Source organism: Buceros rhinoceros, unplaced genomic scaffold (genome assembly GCF_000710305.1).
Source record: "Buceros rhinoceros silvestris isolate BGI_N320 unplaced genomic scaffold, ASM71030v1 scaffold14297, whole genome shotgun sequence".
NCBI lineage: Eukaryota > Metazoa > Chordata > Aves > Bucerotiformes > Bucerotidae > Buceros > Buceros rhinoceros.
Genome location: NW_010420579.1, coordinates 26,742 through 53,267, shown reverse-complemented (window position 1 = coordinate 53,267; position 26,526 = coordinate 26,742). Strand labels below are relative to the sequence as shown.

Genomic DNA, 26,526 nt, shown 5'->3' with positions numbered 1-26,526 from the left:
GGCCCCCGGCCACCCCCGCCCCCCCCCTGCCATTCGGCAGATAAAGCCATATTTCACTGTCGTCCCTGTGTTGCAGCAGGACTTGCTGATGACCTCCTACTCACCTGGATCAGCGGACTGTCGTCCTGGCCTCCCACGCAGCGCCAGGGCTGAACACTGCTGAAACCCCATTAAAGTTTTGCATGACAGAACAGAGCAGATCAGCCTTGCTGAAGGTAGTCTTGGCCGTGTCAAACCTCCTGATGGCTCTGAGTGACTATGACATGTCTCAGGGCAGTCTAATATTTTATAGAGGTAGAAAAATCACTGACTGTAGGTATAGGAACAGCAACCCCCAAACTTTTAAGATCAACGCCCTAACTGTCAGCTGGGAAAAAAATCCACTGATTTTCAAAGTACAGCAAGGCCCCAGTGAATTCTGGAAGTTCAATATAACCAGAAACAAGTAAGATGTGTACCAGTTTGCTGTGGGCTCATTAGGCCGCCCACCCTGCCAAAATATCATTTCCGCCGATGTGAATTGCTCTCTGCACCTCCTAACTCTGCAGTGTGTCACACTGACACAAAGCAGCTGAGCAAATCATGGCAGTTTCTTGTAACAAATTGTGTTCTTTCAGCCTCTGCAGTTGTTTGTATCAAATATGACATTTGTCTTGCTGAAGGTCCTGCTTAACGTACCCACAACACCAACATGACATCCCCCAACTTCCCTCCCCGAGAATTACCCTGAATCATCCACATCAGGTGAAACTAATGAAGTGCTCTAAACTCTGACAGTGAGCAGGAAAGAAGAGCCAAATTTGGGATCTGGGGAGGGAAAGCCAGGATCTTCCACAGGAAGGGCAGCCAGATGCTCAGAGATAAGAGTGAACAGCGATTCTGGTTAAGGTGCAAGGCGTAAGGTATGAGCCCGCACTGTACCGCACCACGGCAGACTGGCAGTATTTCTGAGTGCCCTGAACTCTCGTTGCAACACAAGGGGCTTTTTAACATCTGCAGGTCCAAGGTTATTCGGGATTTGATGATCCTGCCCCACCCCTTCGCTAAGTGCCTGAACCCACGCTGGGAGCAGCACTCCGTGCTGCCACGGTACTAAAGCAGATACAACCCAAATTATTGTAGCGATGAAATTCTCCAAGCATCAGAGCTGCTCCTGGCCACCAGAGAAGTGGAGATTTAGAAATCTCAGAGAGAGGTCTATGTGTAAAGTTCAGGCAGTCTTTTCTGCTTAAGCTGAAGAACCATGCTGGCCAGCTAAGTGGCGGAGCAAACTCAGGGTACCCGGTGACTTAACTGCAACCCTGTTCTTTAACATCACCCTGAGAAGAATGTTTGAGACGTGTCTAATCTTCACCCCATTGTAGTTACCTCAGTAAGACACAATGGAGTCACAAAAGCAAGCATGAGCAACCTATACCACCACCACCACCACCCCCCAAGTTAGGTCACCTAACTTCCTTGTGTAACTTCCAACTGTTTTATAAGTGCTCAGATTTATACGCCCTAGCAAGTGCTCAGATAGAAGATCGTTTGGCATTAATACGCTCAATCTCGCGTTGCCTACAGAAGCCTCTCTCCTTATTCTCTTACCTGAGGCCCGTCTGCACTGGGCTAAGCGAGATAACTTGTGGGTGGCACACCCCTGTTTTGCAGCAGCAAGGTTGGTGGTGATGCTAATTGTGCAACATTTTCTTCAACGGTTTTCTTTCTTTAACTCTTCTCTTAATTGAGAATTCAGTATGATGTAAAATAATGAGCTCTCAGTCACACCTTTCCTCTGCCCATGCAGCTCCCTCCTCCACAGCAGAATAGGAGGCATAAAAGTACAACAAAGACTTTTTTGGAGCTTTCAAAGCACTTCCAGCAGAAGCTGTCTCAAGAATTATCAAAAACATTAGCACAAAACCTCCTATTATAATCCCTGCTTCTCAGGTCTCTTGGGGATGGTGGCACACATGATGTACACTCAAGTTTTCCAAGTGACAGTCAGCCTTGGGCCAGAGGACTGGCGACCACATTCATGGGACTATGGATGGTCCTTCTGGTAAGTGTCACCACCGGTTAATATCTTTTCATTTTTCAGTTGTCCCATCAGTCTGTCGGGAGATTGTACATACCATCTCAAATTTCCAGGCACACGCATGTGAATCTCCAGCTGCCAAAACGCTGGGAACAAAACCCGCCATGTCCATTCCATTGCTGAGGTGTAGAGGACAGTTCTGAGCGGCGGTGCAGCAGCAGCAGCTGTGCCTGTTGGCAGGGACACAGCATTTGTAAATAAACAGCAGCCACGATCACCACCGCGGATTGAGCACTCTCATTAAAGGTCGATTTAGGTACATAATTGCCATGGCATTTCAGAGAGTCCTGAGCTTTTTTTTTTTTTTTTTGGTTTTTTATGAATGTCACAGCTGCTTGCAGTGAGACTTCAACACAACTGCAGAGGAAGGCGTAGTGCTTCTGGCACCATGACACTTCCCTGTGGATCGTGGGTAGAAGGTTTGGGAAAACGGACATGACATATTGGAGACTGATGGTTTTTTCCCCCCTCCCTTTTCCATTTATCTTGTAAAAATCACAGAAAATAATTTGGCCAAGATAAGCAAACTGCGTTATATTGCATACAAGTTTATAAGAAGCTTAACAAGAACAGAAATACCTGCAAACAACAGTCACATCCCTCTAGAGACATCAGCTTCCTTGCATGGCTAGGGAAAACACTTCTTTTTTTTCCATTTCTAAATGTATTTTCATTCCATCTCAAAGCAGATACAACAACCTTTGCTAACATCAGTAAATACACACAAATACGGCACAGCACTGTGGGGAATTACTAGTCTTTCCCTCTCCCCTCACTAAACCGTGTTTCATGGGAGGAGTTACATAGTTTCGTAACGTGTTACAAAACATAAATCATTTTATATTTGAAATAGAGCTTATGTTGTGTATCGATAATGAACACTCATTGCATTTGATGATGAACTTATACTGCATTCAGATATTGATAATGTTCACATAAATATTTATAAATTATGCAATAGTATAGTTATTAATATATCTAAATAATTATGTATCAGTTTGACTTCAGTAATCTATTCTACAATTCACTGCCACACACTGAATTCAGAACATTGTTTAATATCTTGCATGATTAGATGCTCATTAGATCACTCTCCTTCATCTTGCACAAGACAAGAAGCCATCAGAGGCTGCCGGGTCCCGTAGGGCACTGTGAGCCCCCCCGGGCCCATCCATCCTCCCTCCCCTGCTCCGAGCGAGCTGTTTGGAGCCCAGCAGCCACCCTGCGATGGCAGGTCACGGCACTGCCTGCTGTCCTAACCAGGCCTTGTCCTAGCGCGGCCGCTGCTGCCCCTGCCTGCAGCTCGCCCTGGGCAGCCAGAGCCAGGGCACAGCGGGCTTTGGATTAAAGAGCAGGACTGGCCTTGGGTGAGGCCTCACCATCAGGACGCTGGAGATACCCACAAGAAGGCAACTATGGAGGACCCACCTCAGCTCTTCCCATATTCCTCAAGCGGGACCTCCGCTTCACTCCGCACAGTGGCTACGGCGGAGCCCACTGAGGCTGCTGCTCCCACAGAGCAGCTTCTCACACCTGGTGGTCTCTTCCCCTCCCCTACTACCTTCCAGAGCAACACTGCCTGCGCAGGGCACGGGGCAAGGTGCAAACCTCGCCTCAGTCACAGCTGTCCTGGGACAGATGTGAGCAGCAGCAGCATTTTCAGCCCGCAGCGGTGCTCAGCAGCCTGAGGAAGGCCATGGGGTTCCTCATGCCATGCCAGTGACTGGTAGCACACCTGGCAAAGGAAGGTCTGAAAGTAAATGCAGCAAAGACGAGGCTTCTTCCTTCCAGCTAACACTGAACCCCGCTGCTGTAGGGCCCACAGAGCTACAACCTCCTCTGGCATCACCCAGACTTGAACACCTTCTTTAAGAAGGGTTAAAAACGAATGCCCACCCAGTCCAGCAGAGGTTGGAAAATCTGCGCGTATAGGAATTTCCTTCTGCTCCATCTGGGTTCAGGTGATGGCCTGAACCAGTAGTGCAAACATCAGCATTATCTACAGCCTGCTGCAACACTGCAGCAACCTGCCAGACAAACTGTCCGAGCACAGAGAACTGCTCCACCACTGGCAAGAGGGTCCAGGAACAGCGTCCCCATGGCCAGGAGCCAAAGGCACAAGTGCAGATCTAGACTGCCGTTCATTTCCCAAGTCCTGAGGAAAAACTATTTTTTCCTGTAACTCTATTTCCCCTCTATCAAAAGGGAATAATTAAAATACCTCTCCTGAAAATGAGGAAGGGCTGCTCGTGATCTGCTCAGGCGTCCCAGGGTTGAAAACATACCATTTAGTCCCTGTTCTCTTACCTCATTCCCAAGCCATTGACAAAGCCTGGAGGTTGTTCTCTGCTCCGGCACAAGCCAGGAGTGGGCCGGGGGTTCTGCAGGCAGCAGGTTCAGTGGCTCTGAGGATCAGTGGATGTCCAAGCCTGGCCTCTCTAGAAAGGAAACAAATTCAAAAATCTGAGCTATTTGAACCACAGAGGAACTTGAGAGCACAGCCCTGAGCTCAGCTACCAGAGGCACTACAGGTACCCCCGCACATCTGGTGCACAGCTGGCATAGAGGGGCTGTGCTGTTAAAGAGGTCTTCACCTAAGGTAAGACGTAACTCTCACAGGTAGGAGAACCTCTCTTTACGCTTAAAATCAAGTAACATTTAACCAGGGTCCATAATACCCGTCACAATTGTCTCATGATGATTTACCAAACGCCAGACCTGAGGCTGGCAGTCTTCATTCTGTATTTCCTTCTCGGAACCTTTCAGCATTTCTGAGTTAATATTACAAATTATCAGAAACTTTCAAGAGGAGTTTTTCTCCCTACGTCATTCCCCAGGCACCAACCAGGCACAGTGAAGCATGTGCTTTCAGCTGGCTTCCCCCTCGGTATTGCTCAGGAGCCCAGCTGGAAGTGTTTGGAGCTGTTGGGGCTTTTCCACACGCTCTGTGTAGGAGGAAGACACTTACCAGGCTTCCCTGTGCCTGGACACTCACACGTAGCACGGGTTTCTTTGCCACTTCTCGACCCAGCCGTGGGAAATCTAAGGGATCTTCTTCACCGCAGGGTTCACTACTCTTCCTTCTCCTTCAATTGCATCCAACGAACAGGTTAAAAATGACTAGGAAAGAGCTGCCTCCACACACTTCATTGCCATGGAAGTCTCTAAAGGATTTGGTATGCACTGAATTTTGAAATCATTGAAATGAGCCATTTCTGTTTACTTGAGCTATTTCCCCCCACATTTTCCAGTTAGGACTATGTGTTCTTTTTCAAGTTTTATCTAACTTGAAATGAGAAACTGTTTCCCTGTCTGCAGATGCTACGCAGAACAGGAAAACAGCTCATGCTGAGGGCTCTGTTCGTAATGTGTGTTTATAAGATAAACTGCTGTGGCTGTCAGTATTCTTTCTGTTCTGCATAATTTATCTCAGTGTTCAGTTTGGGTATAGAAAAGGTGAAAGCAAGGAGCAGGTAAAGTGTGTAGCTGACACAGCTGATTAAGTTAATCCAAGCTAGTTAGGAAGCCACAGTGAACTACACGTAGCTGAAACCGATGGGCTGAATGTGAAGTCAAGGGGAGCCCAAACACAGATAAGCTCTGCAGGCAGGAGGAGGAATTCAGTACCTATTTTATAGCCCCATTTCACGTTCAAAAAGCACCTGAATTCCCTGGGACCATGAGTTCCCCCCAGCCACATCTGAACTTGATCAGTGAGGTACAAGCTGAAGGAGAAGCGTGCAGCAAGGGCAGAAGGCATCCAGGGGGGAAACCCAGTCCGTGAGCAGGGAGCCAAGCAGCTCCCACCTGAACTCTCCTTGCCAGGAGACCCAGGACACCACTTACTGCTGTTCCAGCCTGGCATTGGGGCAGTCACTTTTTTTCTTCTGTTTTCCTTCTCCTTTTGTCTCCCAAGCTCCTGGTTGGTACTTGCAGGTGTGCTGCCACTGGCTGACCAGGACTGGCCGGCGCTGCCTGCACACACACTGAGGGGCACTGCTCTCAGCTGGGATTTCTCCACAAAATGGAAGTGCTTCTATTGGAAGTCTTCTGTTCTGGTCAGGCTTTCAGAGACCAGATGTTAGCCAGGAATGCTAGAAATGTCCATGAACCAGGAAAGAAGGAAATACAGTACTCTGATGAAGGCATAAAAAGGGGAATAGAAACCATCCCTGCAGTAGTGTCGTGCAGAGTCAGTCTCCCATCGATGCTGGAGAACTTCCCCTGGTCCAAAAGACATGCTCTCTGGGGCAGTACTCCTTCCAGGAGTTCATTACTGCTCGATAGGTTTTAGCACTCGCCTGGGAGGCTCAGAAATGTTGCGAAGGGAAATCAAGAGGCATTCGACTCTTCTGTCAGAGCGCACCGAGTGTTAACGCTAGCACTCTGCCACATGGCTCTCTGTGGGATGAAAGATACGCCCAGCCCTTAGCCCGGCATCCTGCCTGCATGCCCGAGCACGTGCCACAGGTCACTGAGGTAAGAGAAGGAGAACGGGTTTGTCACCGCAGACTTACCTGCCTGGTCGCATCCTGTGTATGTGTGTCTCTTGGCGTCAGAAATATAACATGAGCTGCTGTCTTAACCCAGCTCTGTCTGCTGGTTTCTCTCTCCACAGTCTGGCATGGGGCTCTTTCACCTGCTGCATGGCGGCCTCCGTTACTACCTTGAACTCTTACACTAAGACTGTCATTGAGTTCAGACACAAGCGCAAAATCTTTGAGCAGGGCTTTCGAGAAGAGCAGAACTTCCTAGACCAGGAAGCCATCAAGTACTTCAGAGAAAGGTCAGTGCAGTCAGTTGCTCGATCAGTGGAGGGTTTCGTGGACTCTGCTAGTCTCAGAAAATCCAGGCTCTCACCCATTTCAGCACATGTGGGTGAAGTCTCTGAGATACTTGGAGAAGATGTGTGTTAAAGACAAACACAACAGATCCTCCTTGATTTGTTTTTTCTTAAATTTTGTGATGTCCCAGTGCCCGCCTTTCCTCATATGCTCACCAAAACACAAGACAGCATGCACCTGATTCACAGGAATTCGTAAGGAGCTGTGCTGCCAGTGCAAGCTTATTTCCCTCTCCGCAAAGGTAAAATCATGGGGCTGTTACAAACATTACAGCTATCCTCTCTCACAACGTGTAACAGGCATCTCCCAACAATCCCAACGGCTTCTGAGACATTTTCCAGCCACTGCTAGGCCACTGTGGAGTTGCCATCTTCCATAGTCACATGCCTACAACCCATCCATCCTCCTGAGCTCCTCCACACAAATATGTTTCATACATCATATTGCATTGCAGAAACATCTACACGGTGCCACCCACACTGCTACAAAGGTCGTGGATGGACTCTAAGTCCTGCCTGAGCCCTGAAGGCCCAGAGCTACTCCTTCACTCTGCCCGTCACCACGCACTGCCCACTGGCCACATTGCTGACCCCATGCACTCTAAGTTGGCCCATGTGGCGGCACTGGGACACCTGCTGCTCGCATTCTTCCATGAGAAGGTTAAGGCTTTGTAAAGAACACACAAATCTTGACCTCCCACAGCGGGGAAGGTGTGATGGACTCCACAGCAGTACTTTTACGGAATGAGTAGCTGATAAGCACAGAGAACCCTCACTGAAAACCTATTGTTGGAAGTAACGTAAAGATATTTGGGGTACAGAAAACATATGGAGGATTTGTTCTTGTCCTTCTGACCAATGGGGCAGTCTCTCAGTGATGGAAGAGAGTGGCTGGGAAGCTCTGAGGAAAAGGTTTGAAAAGATCAGACATTTTAGTAGCGAAGTGAGGAGCTCTCCTGAGCAGGAAGAACTAGAGAACTTCCATGCTTATCACTTTGCTTAACTAACAGTCTCTGTTGCTAGTTATTCCTCTGCCAGCTTTCAGGTTTTCACTCTACCTTTCAGACAGTCTGGAAGGATGAGAGAAATGATTCGAACAGCCATGGTTTTCCTAATTTTGCATTTGGAAATGACAGTGAATTTTAAAAAATTCTGTGCGTGAGGAAAAAAAACCCCAAACCTGGTGAAGAGGAAGTGGTCAGCACATGCCTCAGGAGAAATCAACACTCAGTGAGGGAAAACAGTCAGACGAGTTACTGAAGATGAGAGGCCGGGAGAATTGTAACAGAACATGTTGAGTGACACTGGGAAGTGCTAAGGACAGTTGATAAAGTACCAGTACTGCCCTTTCTGGGGCAGGAAACAGCAAACCCCACTGGTGGCTCAGAGAGCAGTAACCCTCTATTCTCAGACAGGTATCGTGTGGTTTGGTTTTGATTCCTCTTGCACTCACCGTATTACACAGCCTCCCCCCGCCCCCATTTTTACACACATCTAAATCAACACGTCATCACACTTCACAATCATCTCCACATTGGCCCAACTGTAATCTGAGAGACCTTGCCCAGCACAAGCTAGATGAACAGGTGAAGGGCCCCAAGGAACGACAACAAGCCGAAGGCAGCACCAAGGCTCCTTCGGGTCTCCTGGAAGGCAGGGCTGAACTTACCTACCCAACGAGCAACACACCTTTGCCCAAGGCAAGCCACAAGTCCCACCGCGGCCAGTACGAACCCTTATTTCACACGTACAGTTCAGGACACGGCAGCATGCATCCAGAACAGCCTGGTCCCTGCGACTGCTCCGTGTGCTGGCCGGAGCCGCCCTGACCAGCACGCAAAGACAAAGCTCTGTCTCCTCCACTTGCTTTATGCCTGGACTGCATATCTTGTTCTGGCCTCCCAGCTTCCTCGCTTGTTTTGAGTTTCTGTGAACAATTCACTTGCTGGTCACATCCTCTAAGCCCCTCCACACACACTTGGCAAACACAGCTCAAACATGTGGTGTTCCCAAACTTCATGATTATGACTTTCTTTTTTTATATCACATTATTTTAATTGTTGTATCTGAATACATAATAAGAAGCCCAGAGACAGTGTTACCATGGGATCATTGCAGAGATTTAAAGATGTGCAGCATTGCATCCTTTTTTTAAGTTAGCATATTCGTGATCAGCTTCACTGCGGTGACCTGGGGAGTGCTCTGAGACCGCAGGGGTCATCAGTCAGCAACAGGGTGTGCTACGTGCAAGCACACAACTTCTCCCAGCTCCCTTCGCACAAACAGAAAATAACTTAAACTCTCTTTCCTGTGCATATACTCAGGGCCACTTCACATCCCCTCCTACTCCTACACCTCCATGCTCCTTTTCATATCTCATAAATAAAACCCTCCAGCCTGCCTTCCTTCCAGTAACTTTGTATGTACCACTACCCTCCCTGCATGTTCTCTTGTCTCAGCTCGCATCCAGCACCCTCTGTACGCACACGTCTGGCCCCTGTCTTGAATTGACTTTTGCGATTGGCAGTTTTCTAGGAGCAGTATATTTTTAGTGAAAGCTGAACTTCATCATTATTCCCAACAGCTGCAGTTTGTCTTCTGGGAGACAGAGGAGAAAAGCGTTGGCCCCATTGTGCCTGATAAAAGTTTTTTGCTAGAATATTCTTCCAAAGGCCACTGCTCCCAGAGAATAAATTTGCTTTGTGACAGTAACACACCGCTAACCTTGCAAATACTTTGTCAAGCATATCATTGTATTTCACTTAATGTTAATCACATCTAACTGGATATAACAACAGAAGATTTACTGGAGACGTATTATCCAAGAGAGCTGAAATGCTCCCTTGAGAATTCCCAACTCAACAAGTGCGCACCATGTTCACCACCCAGTGCAGGAGGTGCGGGGGATGAGCCACAGGAACGCATGGCTTGCTGTCCTGACCCCTCCTTCTCCATCAGCTCACCCCGTCCCCTCCCCTGCTATGTCAGCCTCCCAGCGTCGCATTGCTGCTGCTTGTTAGCTTTAGTCTCCACGTCCTAAGAACTGCCTCAGCTGTGAAGAACATAGGAAAGACCTTCAAAATCACATGAATAGATGCGCACACCCCAAACACTGCTCCACGGCTGGCTTGACTCCACCTTACACTACTCATATAGTTATCCAGCCCTAAGTCCACACATAGATTCATAGAATCATGGAATGGTTTGGGCTGGAAGGGACCTTAAAGATCATCTAGTTCCAATCCTCCTGCTGTGGGCAGGGACACCTTCCACTGGGCCAGGTTGTCCAGCCTGGCCGTGAACACTGCCAGGGACGGGGCATCCACAGCCTCTCTGGGTAACCCGTTCCAGTGCCTCACCACCCTCACAGTGAAGAATTTCTCCCTAATATCTGATCTAAATCTGTCTTCTTTCACATAAGCATAACCACGTTGCAGAGACATCCTACACAGAGACAGCCAAAATCTCTGACCACCTGCAGCATCAACGACACAGACTTCACCTCTCAACAGCTAAGCATCTTACTGTTTCTATCACTGGGAAACCATCTAAACAACTGCTGAAAAATCAAAGATTCATGGTGTTATATTCAACAGTTATTTCCTTCCCAGGCCAGGGATACTTTGAAAAGTTCAGAGAAACTAAATTCTGTAGTTCCCACCATAAAATCAGAAGATACTATAGCTCTTCAAAGATAGCCCTCAGAGTAACTCTAAGCAGAACACGTAAACAGGCTCGGAGCTACTATTCATGTATTAAGTGTATTAAACTACCAGTAGAATTATCTGCAACATGTCAGCTGTCAGTCTTTGTCCTATTACTGGTCACCCTCCCCTTTTCTCTCGTTTTCCTTTAAATTGAGTATTTGTCTGTAACTTCTGCTCATCTTTTTCAGTTTATCAGGTGTCAGTTCATAACAGGTATCTCTCTCCTTCCCTCTCAATTTCTTTCTCTCTGTTTCACGTGGATACTCTTGCCCCATACGATCTTGAGCATGGCCCATTGTCTACAGTTCACCCCAGCTAGCAGAGGAGGAACCCTCCACATACTCTCCTGCTTCCATTGCTCTGAGGTTCCTTCCAGACAAGTCAAAGGGACAAGGGTTCTTTGTTCTCTCCTATATAGTCTGATAAGCTATATGGGGCAGTCAGCTGGAGGAACGTCACGGTGTCAGGACCTTCTCTCTTCCACTGCCCAGCTGTTTGGCTTCTGCAATGCCCTGCAGCACACAGACAGTGGTTCCAGGACCACTGTCCCTTTGCCACACAGAGATGTAGCTGCTTCACAGTGGGGTCATGCCATGGCATCCCACACTCTCCTGTCGATCCTGCACAAGTGTACCCGTAAGGCCATGAGAAAATAAGGCCCACAAGCAGGGCACCAGGGTAACCCTTCCAGTGCAGCACTAACTTCACCGCACCCAGACCAGCAAATCCTTGGCTTTCTTACAGTAACATCTAATACATGTGGAACTACCCATTTTGGGGCTTCTAAACAGTCAGTGAGACAAAGACAAGATGGAAATCGGTGGTAGATGCAGCAGTTTCAGCAGCTTTGCCCATATGGCTGTGTAATAATTAGGACACATTCACAAGAACTGCACTCATTTAGACCAGCTGGCTACACTGATGCTATTGTCACAGCCGTTCCGGCAAGGGACACTGCAGCTAGCTCTGGAAAGACAGGAAATGTCTTTCCCAGGTTTGTCCTCAGTTTCTTGCCTGCCTCTTTTTTATATATTAAAAAATCCTCTTTCAGCCCCGCTGCCCCCCTACCCTTCCTTGCTCCCAGAAATCTGGTGGACTTTGCGTCAGGTAAAGAACTTTGCTTCTCTGACACACTGGGGGAAAGGCAGGAAATGTTAGCAGGGCGGAAGGAGACCCTGGGGCGATAGTCACAGCCGCTGGAACAAGGACGGATTGAGCTACAGGGAGGAAGATCTGGAGCAAGGGAGTGTAGAGGCTTGGGGTGAGAGTATGCGAGGATTGAAGCCTGGGGTCAGGGATAGGGGGCCTGCAAGGGTGGAAATCAAATCCGGGTGAGCTCCTTGTGGAGAGCTGGTCACTGCCTTGTGCAAGGAATAAAAAGTTAGTGCAGTGATACAAGAAAACTTGAAGTACTTCTTGCCCCCTTTCGCTGTTGACAAGAGGAGAAGGAGCAGCAGAAATGCTTTATGCCTGGTCAGGCCACGTGAGGCCAGGGGTGTCAAGCCCCATTGAAACAGAAGCCACTGCAGGCAGGGGTAAGGAAGTTAGCCCAGCCTGGCACCGGTGGGAGAGGGGACTCTGGAGATCAGCGTGGCCCTGACTCAGCCTGATATCCACCCTTTCGCTCCCTGCGAAGCAAATCTCATTAGGTGGTGTTAAACCAACAGACAAATCTAGCAAGTAAGCATGGCAGACTCAGCCCTCCACAGTTCACTCATCCACAGCACGGCATTTGCCAACCTGCAGCTGTCCGTCAACACCCATTGTGGCACTGCAGCTGATCTCACATTTTTCTTGCTGACTAAGCCCTTGCTCCTATCCACAAGACCAACCCAACATCAGGCAGATGGTACTGGTAAAATTCTAGAGTGAACCGAGTTCAAACTGCCGTTGATACAGTGCAGACAAAGTGTCTCTGCAGGGAAAGAAAACGTCATTTTGAAGTGCTAGGAGCCATGTGAAACAGACAGCAGGACCACAGCTATTGCAGAGAAAATAAATCAGGACCATTTCCAACACTGAGAATCAGGACCTTTCAAATCATCTTTCACATACGCCATTTTTTCCTTTTTTTGTACATTTCTCTAATACATCTTACTCACAGCTTGCTTTCTCTGACCCCACTGTACTCCTGTAAGATGTTGTGCAGATCATATCAGTGCTTTCCAAAGACATGCCAACCTTTTGCTCTCATTTCCTTCTTGGTCACCTAGACATCCAAACAGGTTTTAAGCCACTGACGTACCGCACCTCCCATTTACAGAGTCAGCATCTTCTCATAGGGACATCAGTAAGAATTTCCAACCTGACTACTCACCTTTCATTAGCACACAGGGAGAAGTGTAACATTCTGCCTTGGATTTATTCTGTACTTTATTCTGCAACGCAGGAAGGTTTATCTACAGAGCTGTTCCTTCTGGAAAGTTACACGGCCTGGCACTTACATGGTGTAACACTAGCAACATACCCACTTCCAACACACACGTACTGTACAATGCCGGTAGTCCCCGACGCTTAGACTCATCCCGAAGAGTGAAAGAGTGGGAGAGACGCAGCCCTGAGCCCCTCATTTCTATTCCCCATGGCCTCTTTACATGAGTTTTCCCCTGAGAGGGGCAAAGCCAATGGAACCATTTCTATTCCCCATGGCCTCTTTACATGAGTGTTCCCGTGAGAGGGGCAAAGCCAATGGAACTGAGTCCTTCCTGAGACCATTGCAATCTCCATAGTGGGCCTGGCTGGCTATAGATGGAGGAGCCCAGGTATGTCGTACTCTTACTCATTTTGACCCTTCCATTTCTGTACCTGTGGGAGCAGCCTTTGTTTCTGTTAAAGGTGCTACTTCTATATTCTCTTTTCCAGGACTGAGGAGGAGAGGGCTGAGGCTGGGGACCTGAGGTTACAGTGCCTCCATAGCTGCTCCCCAAATAGTAAGTGACCATGGCTCAAATACGTCCGATACACAATGGCTTGTACCGTCCCCACACTGGCTCTTTGGGGTTAAGAATAAGGTTTGGAGTAGGAAGTTGAGGACATAGAGGTTTGTAACTTTGTCAGACAATGTTGCCCAAATGGTAATCAACTAGCATATGAACAATACGAAGTTCTCCAGGATTCAGTTTAGGATGTGCACATATCCTATAATTTGATGTTATCTCAAGAAGCTGTGACTTCATAGCAGTTTAAAAATATGCTCTAATTTACACCTGTATAACTTTCATTATCACTGTCTTTTTTCATCTATATTTATCACCAATTCATGATGATGCATGCTATTGAATATAAAAATGATTGAAAGCATCTTTGGTAGACAGTAATGTTAGTATAATTAATGCCATTTCTTGCACTTACTCAGAAAATTGCTATGCTTTTATTCAGAGTTTGCAAAAATTCCTACTTCAGCTATGGGAATCGGAGGTTCAATGTACGGAGCACTACTGGAGCGTGGCTCCTGCCCTGCTCTCAATACTATACTTTTCCTTTACTCTCCAGGAAAGATGTGTGCATTTTCATGCATCTATTTCCTTGCAAAGAAAACAAGTGATTCGTCACTCAGCAGGAGGGAGACTTGGGACAGTGACTTGTTGACTCCGCGCTACTAGAATTTGGAAACCTCGTAGCGTTTTTGCTGCCTCTGTCTTGCTGAGATGCACATCTCAGCCACATGCTCGTGGAAACTCAATGTCCATAACCCTAATAGTTCAGGGTCCCGATCCCTCATCAGACCTGCTGGAACAGCTCTCCAGTCCCATGTCACTGCAGGTGGTCTCCCCACAGGCATGATAGTGCTGGCACTGCTCTCCAGCTCATTTGGTAACTTCCCCTCCTTGAAAATGTCACGTCAGTTATGGACCTTTCCACAGGCAGATCCACATCCTTCATTTTCACAGGCCTGAAAAGGTCTATTAGTACAAAATTGATCTGGCTCATATTCCCCAAGAAAATTCCCCTACCTGACGAGCTACTGGCTAGTGCTCAAACACGCTTATTTCATTATGAAGACTGTCCAAAGGTCTTTGTTTCAGAGAACACATAACAATTCTTGATATTAGCTGTTCCAAGGAATAGACACAAGGTCCTATGCCCAGCCCTGCCCCAGGACCTCAATTTGAAGGACTCACAGCTTACCTCCATAGGTGAGCTGACAGCGCTGTAAAAGCAAACCGCAGATGAGAAGCCCAGTATCAGGTTAAAGAACAGCGGCTGCTCTTCAATATTACATCGGTTTCAGCTTCAATCAGTTACCTACTGTAATGAAACCAGATCAATATTAATAAAGTGACATGAGTGAAGTTCTGCTCTCAGTTCACAGTTTATTTATGAACCTAACTTAAGCTTCAGAATCTTCATTATTCATGCTTATTAGGGAGGAAGAAACATTAGTTACTGCTGCTCGGGATGGCACAAAGCCTCACAACCTTCACACGAAATTCTTCTTCCTGGAATAAGCCCCATCAAGCCATAACTGACCTGTATCTGATCAGAGGATTCTCCTTTACATCGTTTCTAGCTGCCCTCCCTTAGAAATGCTTGAGACTGTTCTAAGTTAAACTAAACATCATACAAGGAATACTCACTCATCCTCAGACGTTATGGGTGTTTTCTGTCCTTCCACAAAGACAAAACAGGGCACCTGCTCCTTGCTGAGAGGCAAGGATTTGGGGGGAGTGCTGCTGTGCAGTGAAACAGTAAAAACTTTAAAGAGAAGAACAAAACTGAACAATCATAGAAGACAAACACCAACTAGCCAGGTGATTTTAAAAGAATATTAAAGGCTTGTGAGCAGCCCAGGAGCACTGCAAGAGTGCAGGTAGCACAAAGGGCCTCATACCAGGCCAGGACCAGGCCAGGATCTCAGATCCCCCTGTTGGCTAGACTAAGCTCTCCATTTTGAGGAGTGGCCTAAAATTATAAACTTCATCAGAAGCTTGATTCCAGAGGAGACTTGATCAGGGCAATGCAATATTCAGTCTTGATAATTCTATATTAAACCATCTAATGTCCATCACTAAGCTGTAATTTTCCTTTAACGGCATTTAAACTTGCCTGAGCTGGGCTAAGAACAGCATCAGGGAGCTCTGGCTGTAAACTGCCGTCCTCTGCTCTCACCAAGCTGCTTTCCTGTGCAGACAGACAGTGCTGGCCCCTAGACATCCAAGACCCTCAGTCCTGTTTTGTTCATACCAAACTTAGCATTGCCATCGCAGAGCTCTAAACACTCTCGATAGTCTGTTTGCTGTCGTTGTTGACCTTGGAGGTCTACACTGTTCCTTTCAGACATGCAGGGCTGGGAGATCTCGATGCACCACTTGTGCACAGTTGCTACACAAAACCGAATGACATTTCACAACAGATTATTTTTGTTGTTGCGCAGTCATTTATTACCAAGAAATGCTCACCTTTTTCAGGCTCCAGACAGCAACTGTACCTAATTTCAGACTTCCGTATGTCCGTGCCACTTCCACCCTCTCCTCCAGTCTTCTCCCACCACTGGGCACTAATGCGATGGGGCTGCTGCTCGGATCAATGTGCCTGGCACCCCCAGGGCAGATGGGAAAGGTGCAGGTAACAGACACAGACAAGGGGTAAGAGAGAGGAGGGAGAAATGTCACAAAGGACAAGGAGGAACAGGTATGGTGGCAAAGCCAAAGAGGAGATGGTTAGTTCCAAAGAGCCAAGAGCTGAGCAGGAAAGAGCATATTCTCATTGTGGCTAAAAGCCTTGGTGGTTATTTGAGGCAGATAAACCCACGGTCCAGGACACCAGCTTTTCTCGTAGAAACAGCAACTGTACCTAATTTCAGACTTCCGTATGTCCGTGCCACTTCCACCCTCTCCTCCAGTCTTCTCCCACCACTGGGCACTAATGCGATGGGGCTGCTGCTCGGATCAATGTGCCTGGCACCCCCAGGGCAGATGGGAAAGGTGCAGGTAACAGACACAGACAAGGGGTAAGAGAGAGGAGGGAGAAATGTCACAAAGGACAAGGAGGAACAGGTATGGTGGCAAAGCCAAAGAGGAGATGGTTAGTTCCAAAGAGCCAAGAGCTGAGCAGGAAAGAGCATATTCTCATTGTGGCTAAAAGCCTTGGTGGTTATTTGAGGCAGATAAACCCAGGGTCCAGGACACCAGCTTTTCTCGTAGAAATCTGAAAGACTATTCAAAATCAATTCAGCATTAAAAAGGAATATAGCCCCTGTTTTGGCAGTGTGGGCAGTGTTGGCAGGAGGGTCACCTGACAAAGAGGAGGCCTTGAAGAAAATAATTTTATTCCCATATCATCACCCTGCAGGCATTTCCCCTGGGTCCATCCCACAGCTCTTCTACCATCCTCCCACCGCCGGCTGTATACAGTAAGATTTAGGGAACCAGCCCCTCAGTGCTTCTCTGTAAAGCATCATGTCAGTTTTTTCCTATTCAAACGAGATCATCAGAAGAACTCTAGATTTAAAACATGGTGGAAATGATTCATTAAAAAAGAACATCCAAGTTTTTTCTTGTTTGCAAGCGCCACGGAAGGAAAGTGCTGCTGGATTTGCAGGCAACTTTCAAACGTCTCCAAATCCAGTGCCACAAAAAGTCTATTGCACAAGCTCAGCTGGAGAGGGCAAGGCACAGACGGCAGACAAGGTCACTCTGACAACGGGGAACATGCTTTATATGCTGAGCAGCGCCGGGCTGGAAGAAGGCAGACAACAAGGGCTTGACGCATTTGAAGTGTCGCTCAAAGTTGAGTCAAGGTTTCTCCTTGTGGAGGTACCTGACAGCTGCAATCACCTCCCTATTTCATGTCAGCATTGATTTTGACTTCAGGTCTCGCAATTCTTCCTGTAATTTATTCAGTTCATAGTGATTCACAACATCAAAACAGGTGGAGAAAAATCCCCTCGTAAAGCACCATGGTTACAGATCTAAGATCCAGCCCTGCTGTAGTGGAAGCAATGGGAATGTCACTCCTGTCTTCAGGCAAACCTTTGCCCCTAGGAACCTCCAAAGCCACAGGTCTCGATTCTGCCCTCGTTTACCTCTGCTAAAATCCAGGCTGACAGGATTTTGCTTTAACAAGCATCAGATGGTTTCTTAAGCAACCAGCTCCTCCGCTGCTGCAATAAGCATGGTGACAAAAGTGAATTCAGTCCCAGGTTTAGCACTGCAGCCAGTGGAAATTAAAGGGTGGAAAAGGAAAGGAAAATAAAGTGAGAGTTTATAATACCTTTTTGTTTCCTCTGGTGCACAGGTGGATTAGAAAGGTTTCAAATATAAATTTCAGTGAGATCAGTTATGAAACGTGCTTTCTGTCATTCCTTTAAATTGCATCTTTCAATAAATGTTCCATGTCATACAGCTAATCCTGGATTTATGAAAAAAATAAACATCACAAAACCACCAACCCTGTCCACCACTGCTAAAGAAGTGAAGTCTGGTGGATTATATATGAACCCAGAGAGCCTTCCTGGTACCGTGCATTTTACCCCCAGAATGCAGGTGGGGATTGATGCTCACTTAACATTCAGATAGTTCTACACTGCAAGATATTTGAGGATAAATATGTATATTTTTAGCAAAAACCCTGCAACAGGCATTTTTTAGTTGCCTTAAATGGAGTTTGCTCTTGTCAGAATATTACACTTTGCTCCAGCAAAAAGTATTTCCTGAATGTTGGCTTTTGTAGTGAAGATGAAGGAATGCTCAAGATGGCTCTGACTTAAATAATCAGTAAGTTTATGATCTTTGTGCCAGAAGACCACCCTTTTCCGCTCCTCCCCTCGGTCCCAGAGCCGCCCACGAGCCCACAGAGAGCCTGCGCCCTGGGGCATGGGGATGCCTCCTTCAGCCAGCAGCTCCAGCTCTAGATCCTCACAAGTTTACAGGGTGTCTGAGTCTCTCTGGTGGAAAACGATCACCTTAACCTGTGCCAAATTTGCACTTTTTGAACACCTCCTTTGCTCACAGCACATCCAGTAGACCTCAGTTCCTCGTCCAGCTGAGTTCTGAATACCTCCAAGGATGGAGATCGCAATCCCTCTCTTGGCCTCTGTCCCAGTGTTTAAACACCCTCAGGCTGAAAAAGCTTTTCCTTCTAGTTGGCAATTCTTGTCTTCCAGCCTGCTCAGCCAGTCTTTGAAAGCGAGGCACTGCTAGGGAAAGGTGCTCCCTCTCACCTGTATCTTCTCCCCTGCCTTTTATACAGCTAATGTTAAGCTTCTTTTTTGGCTCTGTTTTTATGCAGCAGCTCTGTTACTGTCTGCCTTTCCAATTGTTAAAACTCTAAATTTGATTTAAACCTGATAATTATGCTGTGATCCAGCAAAGGCCTTAATTAACCCTATAAATTAAGGTCTTAATTAACCCTATTAAGCAAATAGATGAGAGACATGCACTTCAGGAGCTTAAAAAAAAAATGGTGTTTAATTACATCGAACAGCGAGAAAGGTGGAGAAGTCACTATGTCACTGAGTCGAGCCACTGGTGCTAACAGGAGAGGACTTCACGCGCTAATCTCGCGTAACCCATCCAGACCAGGATTTTCTGCTGTTTTCCACCACACGAATATGACAGTTGCACAAGAACACTCAGCTGGTCACTGGGTTTGCTACAAAAGTTTGTCATGTCCTTTGGCTGTTAGAAATCCAGACTCATGATCTGCACAGTGCGTGTGTTTGTGTTCCCCTTCAAGGTCAAGACATTTCTAGCTGCATTTGCTACCCATCAGGATGATTCCAGACTGCAAAGACACATCTTCCTCTCTTGCCTTGTCAAATCAAGTAAAATTTAGCCATAGGGAAAAAAAAAAAAAAAAAAGCATTGGGATCTCTCCCGCCTGACAGCAGCCAGGAGAAAAGCATAGGAAACAGTATTCAGGAGGAGTAGACTGACATCCCAAGAGTTGGACAGCCCTGTACACAGTCTACAGCTTAGGGAGGAAAGAAGAGTCCTCACCACACTGAGCTGTATAAAAGAAACGTCCTGTAATGTCACCACAGGAACAATGATGTCATTCTGTGCTGCCCTTCTGTTTCTCTTGCCTGTTTATTCAGCTGTAATTCACTGGGCAAACGTGCAGAGCTACCAGGAGACTAAAGCATGTAGGTCCAAGGTGAAGGCAGGTCTTCACACTTCGCAGGGGTGACCAAGGGCAGGTCCTGAGGCAACTTGCAAGCGACATTTTATCCTTCTGTGCTCTTACTGGAATTTATCGCGGTCAATACACCATTAGCTTTCTTCCCTTCCTGTCCTTCCCCAGCACCAGAGCCTCGGTTCTCGCAGAGCTGCGTGACTTCGGGGAAGGAGAACACTGATGTGCCAGTGATTATCGCACTGATGATAGCTGATGAATGCTTAGCTGGCATCAGGGAGGAACTGGTCCTGAATTTATGTGCCTTATTCTCAAACACTTTGTTCTTGGTCATGAGAAGCAGTGGGTTTTATACAGACACGAGGAGCAAATCAGCCTGAGGAAATGCAGTTACGGGAAACAGGCTTAAAATTGTCCCCAAATAAGCCTAAAATTGTCTTATAAGCCCTTAGCCCAGTCCAGAGGAAAAAGTGTGTGTTTGTCTTTCTTTAGGGCTTCACAACACCCAGCTCTAAATGTCACTAGCACGCAGAGGAACAGGAGTGACCATAATGCTCAGAAAATAGCCCCATTCGCTACGTCAAGCTCTTCCAGTGACACATCAAGCAGCTCTTCACTTTCATCAGAACCAACCAGCCAGATCTCCATGGTTCAGGATCAAACCCTGCTGGACATTGCTTCCATCACTAGACTTGCCCCAGGAGACTCACCAAACCCTCAACCATTTGAGCAAAGAGATAAAAATTTAGCAATATCGTGTTCCAGCCCACTCAGAGCAAGGACTATTCCAGCATCTTGCCCAGCCAGCCCCAGGCTCAGTCCAACACCCAGCTCAGCCAAGCCACAGCAATACTCTGACTCCTCTCCGGTCAGCCCAGGGATCAATGCAACTTCCTTCTACACCTTTTGTCCTCACACAGCACAAAGCGTAAAAGCTGCAGCATCAGGTCACACACTGACCCCCACCAGGAAAAGCACAAGGCCTCCAGCAACAATGACTCCTGAAGATAGTTCCCATTCTCCTAGCTATTCTGAAACTGGATTAAAGAACACGGGAAAGGGTTTTGAATCAGACCTGGAAGATCCTGATCATGAAAGGTACGTATCCAGACCACACACACATTTAAGTCCTCGAATGACTCAACGTGGTATAAGAGCCTTTCATAAAAAAACCCTGAATACCTTTAAAGTTTCAGGTGTTCCTGGTGTTTGCTTTCCAGTAACTACCCGCTGCCACTAAACCCTGGTATCCAAAAAGCAAAATACTGTATTTTCCACACATTCCTTTAGCTCTCCAGACCTCAGGCTGTCAGCCTCAGTTCCTCCAGCTGGGCACTTGTCTTTCTAAACAAGGAAGCACATCTGTCCCTGTGCTAGCAGAGAGAAACTCTGCCGTTACTGTGAAGCCTGACCGATAGGAGCTGGGGGTGGTATTCAGTGACATGGCTGGCATCTCCCTCCCCAGGCAAGCTGGGTTGATTTCTCTCCTCTGAGCCTCTGAACTCCACACTGTGTCTGCCGCTTCTTTCCTTGGCAGGAGATTTGTAACCGCGAAGGAATTCCAAGCCATGGAGAAAGAACTAGAGGACGTAAAAGGAGAACTGAAATGCCTGAAGTGGAAAGTGAGACACATTGGTGAGACTGTGCAGCCCCTGGCCGAAGACAGCAAGCGTTACAACGGCTACACCCTGACGGAGCTCAAGGCAATGGTGCAGTTTGAAGACGACCCTTACAAGGCTGCACACAAGATCCTAACTGCGCTCTTCAGCGATGTCTACTTGCTACAGCACTCAGTCACTGAGCAGGCCTGCAACTCCCGATCTCTGCCCAAGCCCAAAATAGACCCAGAGCTGTACATGGTGTACTGTGACATTCTGAAAAGCATATTCCCTGGAATTAGCAGCCAGACCTTGAGGGAAGAGACACAGCACGTGCAGAAAAGCATCCAGGAAGAAGTGCAGTAACACCAGAGCTCATGAGATGTTCGGTGAAGAGAGAAGTCTCTGATGGTTTTAGAGGGCTGAACTGTGGTAGGTACTGTTGGTTGAGTGTATCCCTTCTAGGTACGAATCATCTGTACAGATCTGGGTGAGCTCTGAGCCCTTCACACCACTTGCCCATTGAGACAGGGTGGGGAGGCATTTGCATACTTCCCACATTTTGGAAAAAAATTGTCCCCTCAGTGTCTTTTTCAATATATGGACATTTCCTTGTTTCCAGCAACTACAAATGCTGACAAAAGAATCCAGAGAAGGCATTGCATGTCCAAGCAAGGGCCTTCTCCCAGCCCCAAACAGACCAACCAACCAGCATCTGGGTAGTTTCTATTTTCTAGAGTATATCATTCATTAAATGACATTACTTGTTAGAAAATGGTGCCTGTTCTTTTGTTTTCATTATTTATTGTCTAAAAATGCTTTTCACTTCAAATTGATCAACAATCACAATGTGGATACACCCTGAGACGCCACCTAGGCATGCAGCAAACCACCCTATTCTGCCCACCTGCATCCTGGGCGACATGGGAAGAAAACCAGGGCATGAGGTCAGCAGCTGCAGTGCCCCCGGGCAGGTCTCCATTCCAGATAACTGGGGCCCAGGGCAGAAGAGTGTGCAATATGCCCCTGAATCACCAAGCCTCCAGTGAAACAGGTAAAGGTTTGTGACCTCCATCTCTCCCAACCTCTGACAGACCAGCTCACATGTTAACAACTGTGCTTTGCCTTCCCATGACAAGGATGCTGAAAGGCTGGCCCTTTGCAAAGCCCCACAGGTGACTGCAGAGCCTGCCCCGAGGGAAGGAGGCTGCTGGTCACGGAGGACACAGGGGAAAAGGGCCCCGGAGCTTCCTCCTCCCCACCTGGGACCCAGCAAAGCGCAATGGATGATCAATAGTTTGTCCATCAGGTTCTGCTCACAGGGCTGGTCTTGCAGCCCATTTTGTAAAGACCTGGTGAGGGTGGAAGGATGTCCTTGTGCCATTTTGCTCAGCACCAGTGGAAGATACTGCTTACCTACTCTACTGGTTCACCTACCCCCTTTCAGAGAGTCATTGACACTGCTTGCACACTGTCACTTCCCTGGTCTCAATGTGACAAACACATCAAAACCCAGAACATGTTCGTCCAGCACACTGCTCCTGCTCCCTGCCAGGCCACTGAGGACAGCAAGATGAGCAAAAAGTAATCTGTGAGTTCAGCCTCCCTTTCCCTCTGCTGGGATATACTCTTCTAAACTTCTAAAGCTTATTCCACAAACAACAGAGAGGAGAGAAAAATCACAGTTAGAAAAAAAAATAATAGCAGATCACACCTCGTGTCACCATGGCTCCAGACATCTTCGGAGATGGGAGGGAGCAGTGCACTCCAAGGACACGCTCTGTACCTTCTGAACTCTTCTGCATAAAGATGTTCTGACATTTGTATGAGAGACTCTACCTGTCCTTCAGCGTGATGTATCTGTACTGTTCTCTGCTGGGCTTACAAAGACATTTTTTAAGCTCCTCGCTATTAGCAAGGCAGTGTGCAGACACAGGCATAACGCTTTGCCCACGTAGCCTCTCTGTACCACCCTACAGCCAAGATCTACAGCCACATCCACCGAATTACCAGGTAGCTACCGCAATATCCAGGGTTGTGCACAGTGCACGCCCTCCGCGCAGTCACAGCACTAAAGCGAGGGACTGGGAAAAGGGCACCTCTGCCCACAGCCAGCTCCCTGTCTCACACAAGCACCCTTCCTGCACGCGTTTACATCGCTTTCATGGCTCTGTGTCCCTTTGCTTCAGCTGGGTGGGAATAGGCTGACCCTCCTCTTGCAGAACTTGAATAGGTACTGCTCCAGATTTGCTTTGCTATGACAGACCAGGCCCTCGACTCTCAGAGGTCTCTCTAGAGCATTTCATAACCTCGAGAGGACACAGAACTGAGGAAAACACGAAGAGGTTTTTAGCAATTTCAATCTTCATACATTGTACTGTCTGTCCTCTCTGCCTGTAAAATCGTAACACATTTGGTCCTATGAGAACAGGCTCTGCAGCTTCTCACATTCATGAGGCCAGACAATATGCTTAGATTATCCAAGATATCTCATCTCTTCTAGCCTTGTTCTCCTCATGCCTACTAGTAACGAGGTCTGGCACAGGTCTATGAACTACTTTTATCAAGGCCGGTTCTGTCAGATATGGCCCCTTTCAGGTTTCAGCGTCCTCCTCCTTCTGGATCAGTTGTGGTTTGAATCACTTCTGACCGTTTTAGAGATGTGCATTAGGTCTTTTACCCTGCTAGTCATGGCTTTGAGCTATTCCAGTGGAGCTTCCAGGTTCTTTGCATCCAACTAGAGTTAGCCAGTCCTGCCAGAGCTTTCATACACTATTATTAGGAATCTGCAGCTTCCGAGTCCTAGGATCTGTCCCTTGTGCCTTACCTGCTGCAGCAGCCCAGGTGACCAGCTGCAGGGGACCTGTGAAAAAAGCAAGTGGGCATACCTGCCACAACTGTCGTTACAGACCCCTTGCTTCCTTCTTTTCCTCTGCTTGTGTTTGTACTGTGAAGGCAGCTCTGCCTTCTGTGAAGATGGTTTGTGCTTCTGTTCCTTCATTATCTGCACCTTTGTGACCATCTCTAGTACTTGAACCACCTTCCCTTATTTTTCTACAGGGAGAAAAATTCACTAATTTTCTCCTCATTTTCCTGAGCGCTTCCTGTTGTTTGAGTTCCTGTGTATTCCCAAGTCCTTTCACAAGCCTTAGCTCTGCTTGCTAGCTTTGCTTTCCCCGGTTTTCTGGGGACAGAAACACAGCTGCCTCCCCACAATTCTGAAGAGCCTTCCTGTATCCAGTCTGCTTTTTCCTACAGTCACCCACCCCTAACACCACAGGAGGGTGAGGGCTGACCGCCCACACCTGCAGAAGGAGCCCTTCTCCCTGGAGGGAAACAAAACTGAGCACAGAACTAAGAGCGCTATCTTAAACACACAGACCTGAAAGCAATTTTTTTGCTCTCATTTCCAGCACCCTGCGCTTCCCAGGAACGTCTCCTGTTACAGCCATGCTCTGTCTTAAGACTGTAGGCCTTGCTGCCTGGTATTCAGACAGAAAGGCAATTACACAGACCTGTTATTCTGAAAGTTTGAAAGATTCAGCCATTGTTCTTCTTGGACAATTCATACTGATTTGCACCATGCCTGCATTGCTCCTTAGCCTGAATAAGCCTTCTCTCCAAAACGTTATCACCCTACTTGTATAGAGAGACGGAGAAAGGCAATCAGACACAGAGTGAAAAATTAGCCTATAAATCCATGTTGCATTCCATCTATTCTCCATTAAACATATTTTTTTCCTCGAACACATACTTCCAAGTCTGAAGACCCAATATGGGCCCAAACGATTTCTTCTATCATAACCATAGGTGTTACACTGGCTATTCTCAGTCATACCCAGATCCAGAGGTTCACTGGCCCGACGCTTATTCTGGTACCGCGTCCTGTCTGTTATGTATTCATCCCTGCGAGTAACCCGAGGACCTGAGAGCCACAGCACAGGCTGTCTTCCCCCGTGTCGTCTCTCGGAGCAGATGGCTAGTCCGAAGTGCGAGGACATGAATACTTTTCCCAGCCTCAGGGGATCTGTAGTTTGTACGGACTGATTATGTTAAATAAGCAACCTCTTAATATTCGCCAGGCTGTGGCTTCAGCTGGCAGAACAGACTCTACAGCAGGTAAGTTATGTTACACAGAGGGTCCTCATCCATACTGGTCACAGAATCACAGAGTAATTCAAGCTAGAAAGAGCCTCTGGAGGTCAATTGGTCCAACCCTCTGAGCAGACAGTATTCTAGTAAAAGAAACCGCGTAATAAAATCCGTGCTGCAAAAACTAAACCATTGCAATACAAAAAAGATCTGACAATAGCTGAAAAAAAGGAAAAAATAGAGAGAAACCATACAACCAGCCTGCACTGGAATCACTTCAGATCAGATCCACCACAGGCAAATCTGGGGAGTTTCCTCTCCCAGAAGCACTGTGCTGGGAGATGGTCTAGACAGGAGACGTGCCTCCACAGGCTGATCAGCCGGTAGAAACTCGATTTGCATCTGCCTCAGTGGATAAAAAAGAAAAATGGCAAAGTTTCTGGGGCCTTGTTTTGGAGGCCCCTTTGGTTAGATCTACACGCATTGCAAATTCATTTTTCACGCTTCTCGTTACTATCTCTAATGGCAGTCCAGATCAGTCTATCAATCACACGTTTTATGACCTCCTGCTCACCCTTCATACTGTTAACCATCGTATCCCTGCATAATGAGAACGCTTTCTGCAAACCAAGTCCACCAGCCCTTCTGATTTACCACTGAAAATACAGCAGAACTAGTTTTAGGCAACTGTCAACATTTTAATATTAATTATTGGCATCATCTGTACTGAAATCCGAGTCGCAGGGGTTGGGCAGTACCGTTAATCACCATGAATCCCTTCTCCACTCTCCCTGCCCAAATGCCTGCTTGCCATGGTGAGGTCTCTCTAGTCTTACACATCTAGTTCCTCTCACCCACTCCAATTTAACTTGACTTATTTTTCACGTTAATCCTACAATCTTTGTTTCCCAACGTGAAACCACCTCCAGAGAGCTTTGATCAGTTCTTCTCTCGACATGCTTCTCTAAGTGGTTCCTTTTTCACTCCAAGCTGGAGTCCTCCACCATGGACCTCTCCTCCCCTTGGAGTTTGATGGGCAACAAGTCGTCCCCGGCCCCTTATTCTCAACCCACAAGCAGAGGACCTAGCAGCAGATCTCCCTGGGCCTTAACGCTACTCCTCCAGGAAAGA

General features: G+C 47.3%; 1 protein-coding gene across 1 annotated transcript in view; it reads left to right on the top strand.

Annotated features, from left to right (window-relative positions):
• LOC104496276 (germ cell-specific gene 1-like protein) overlaps positions 1–20,220 on the top strand; it is a 22,672-nt gene extending 2,452 nt beyond the window's left edge. The window contains exons 2-5 of the mRNA XM_010139359.1: positions 1,933–2,044; positions 6,699–6,866; positions 13,493–13,560; positions 20,198–20,220. Coding sequence (XP_010137661.1) covers positions 1,933–2,044; positions 6,699–6,866; positions 13,493–13,560; positions 20,198–20,220 — 371 coding nt within the window. The remainder of the gene's footprint in view (positions 1–1,932; positions 2,045–6,698; positions 6,867–13,492; positions 13,561–20,197) is intronic.
• Positions 20,221–26,526: the final 6,306 nt, after the last annotated feature.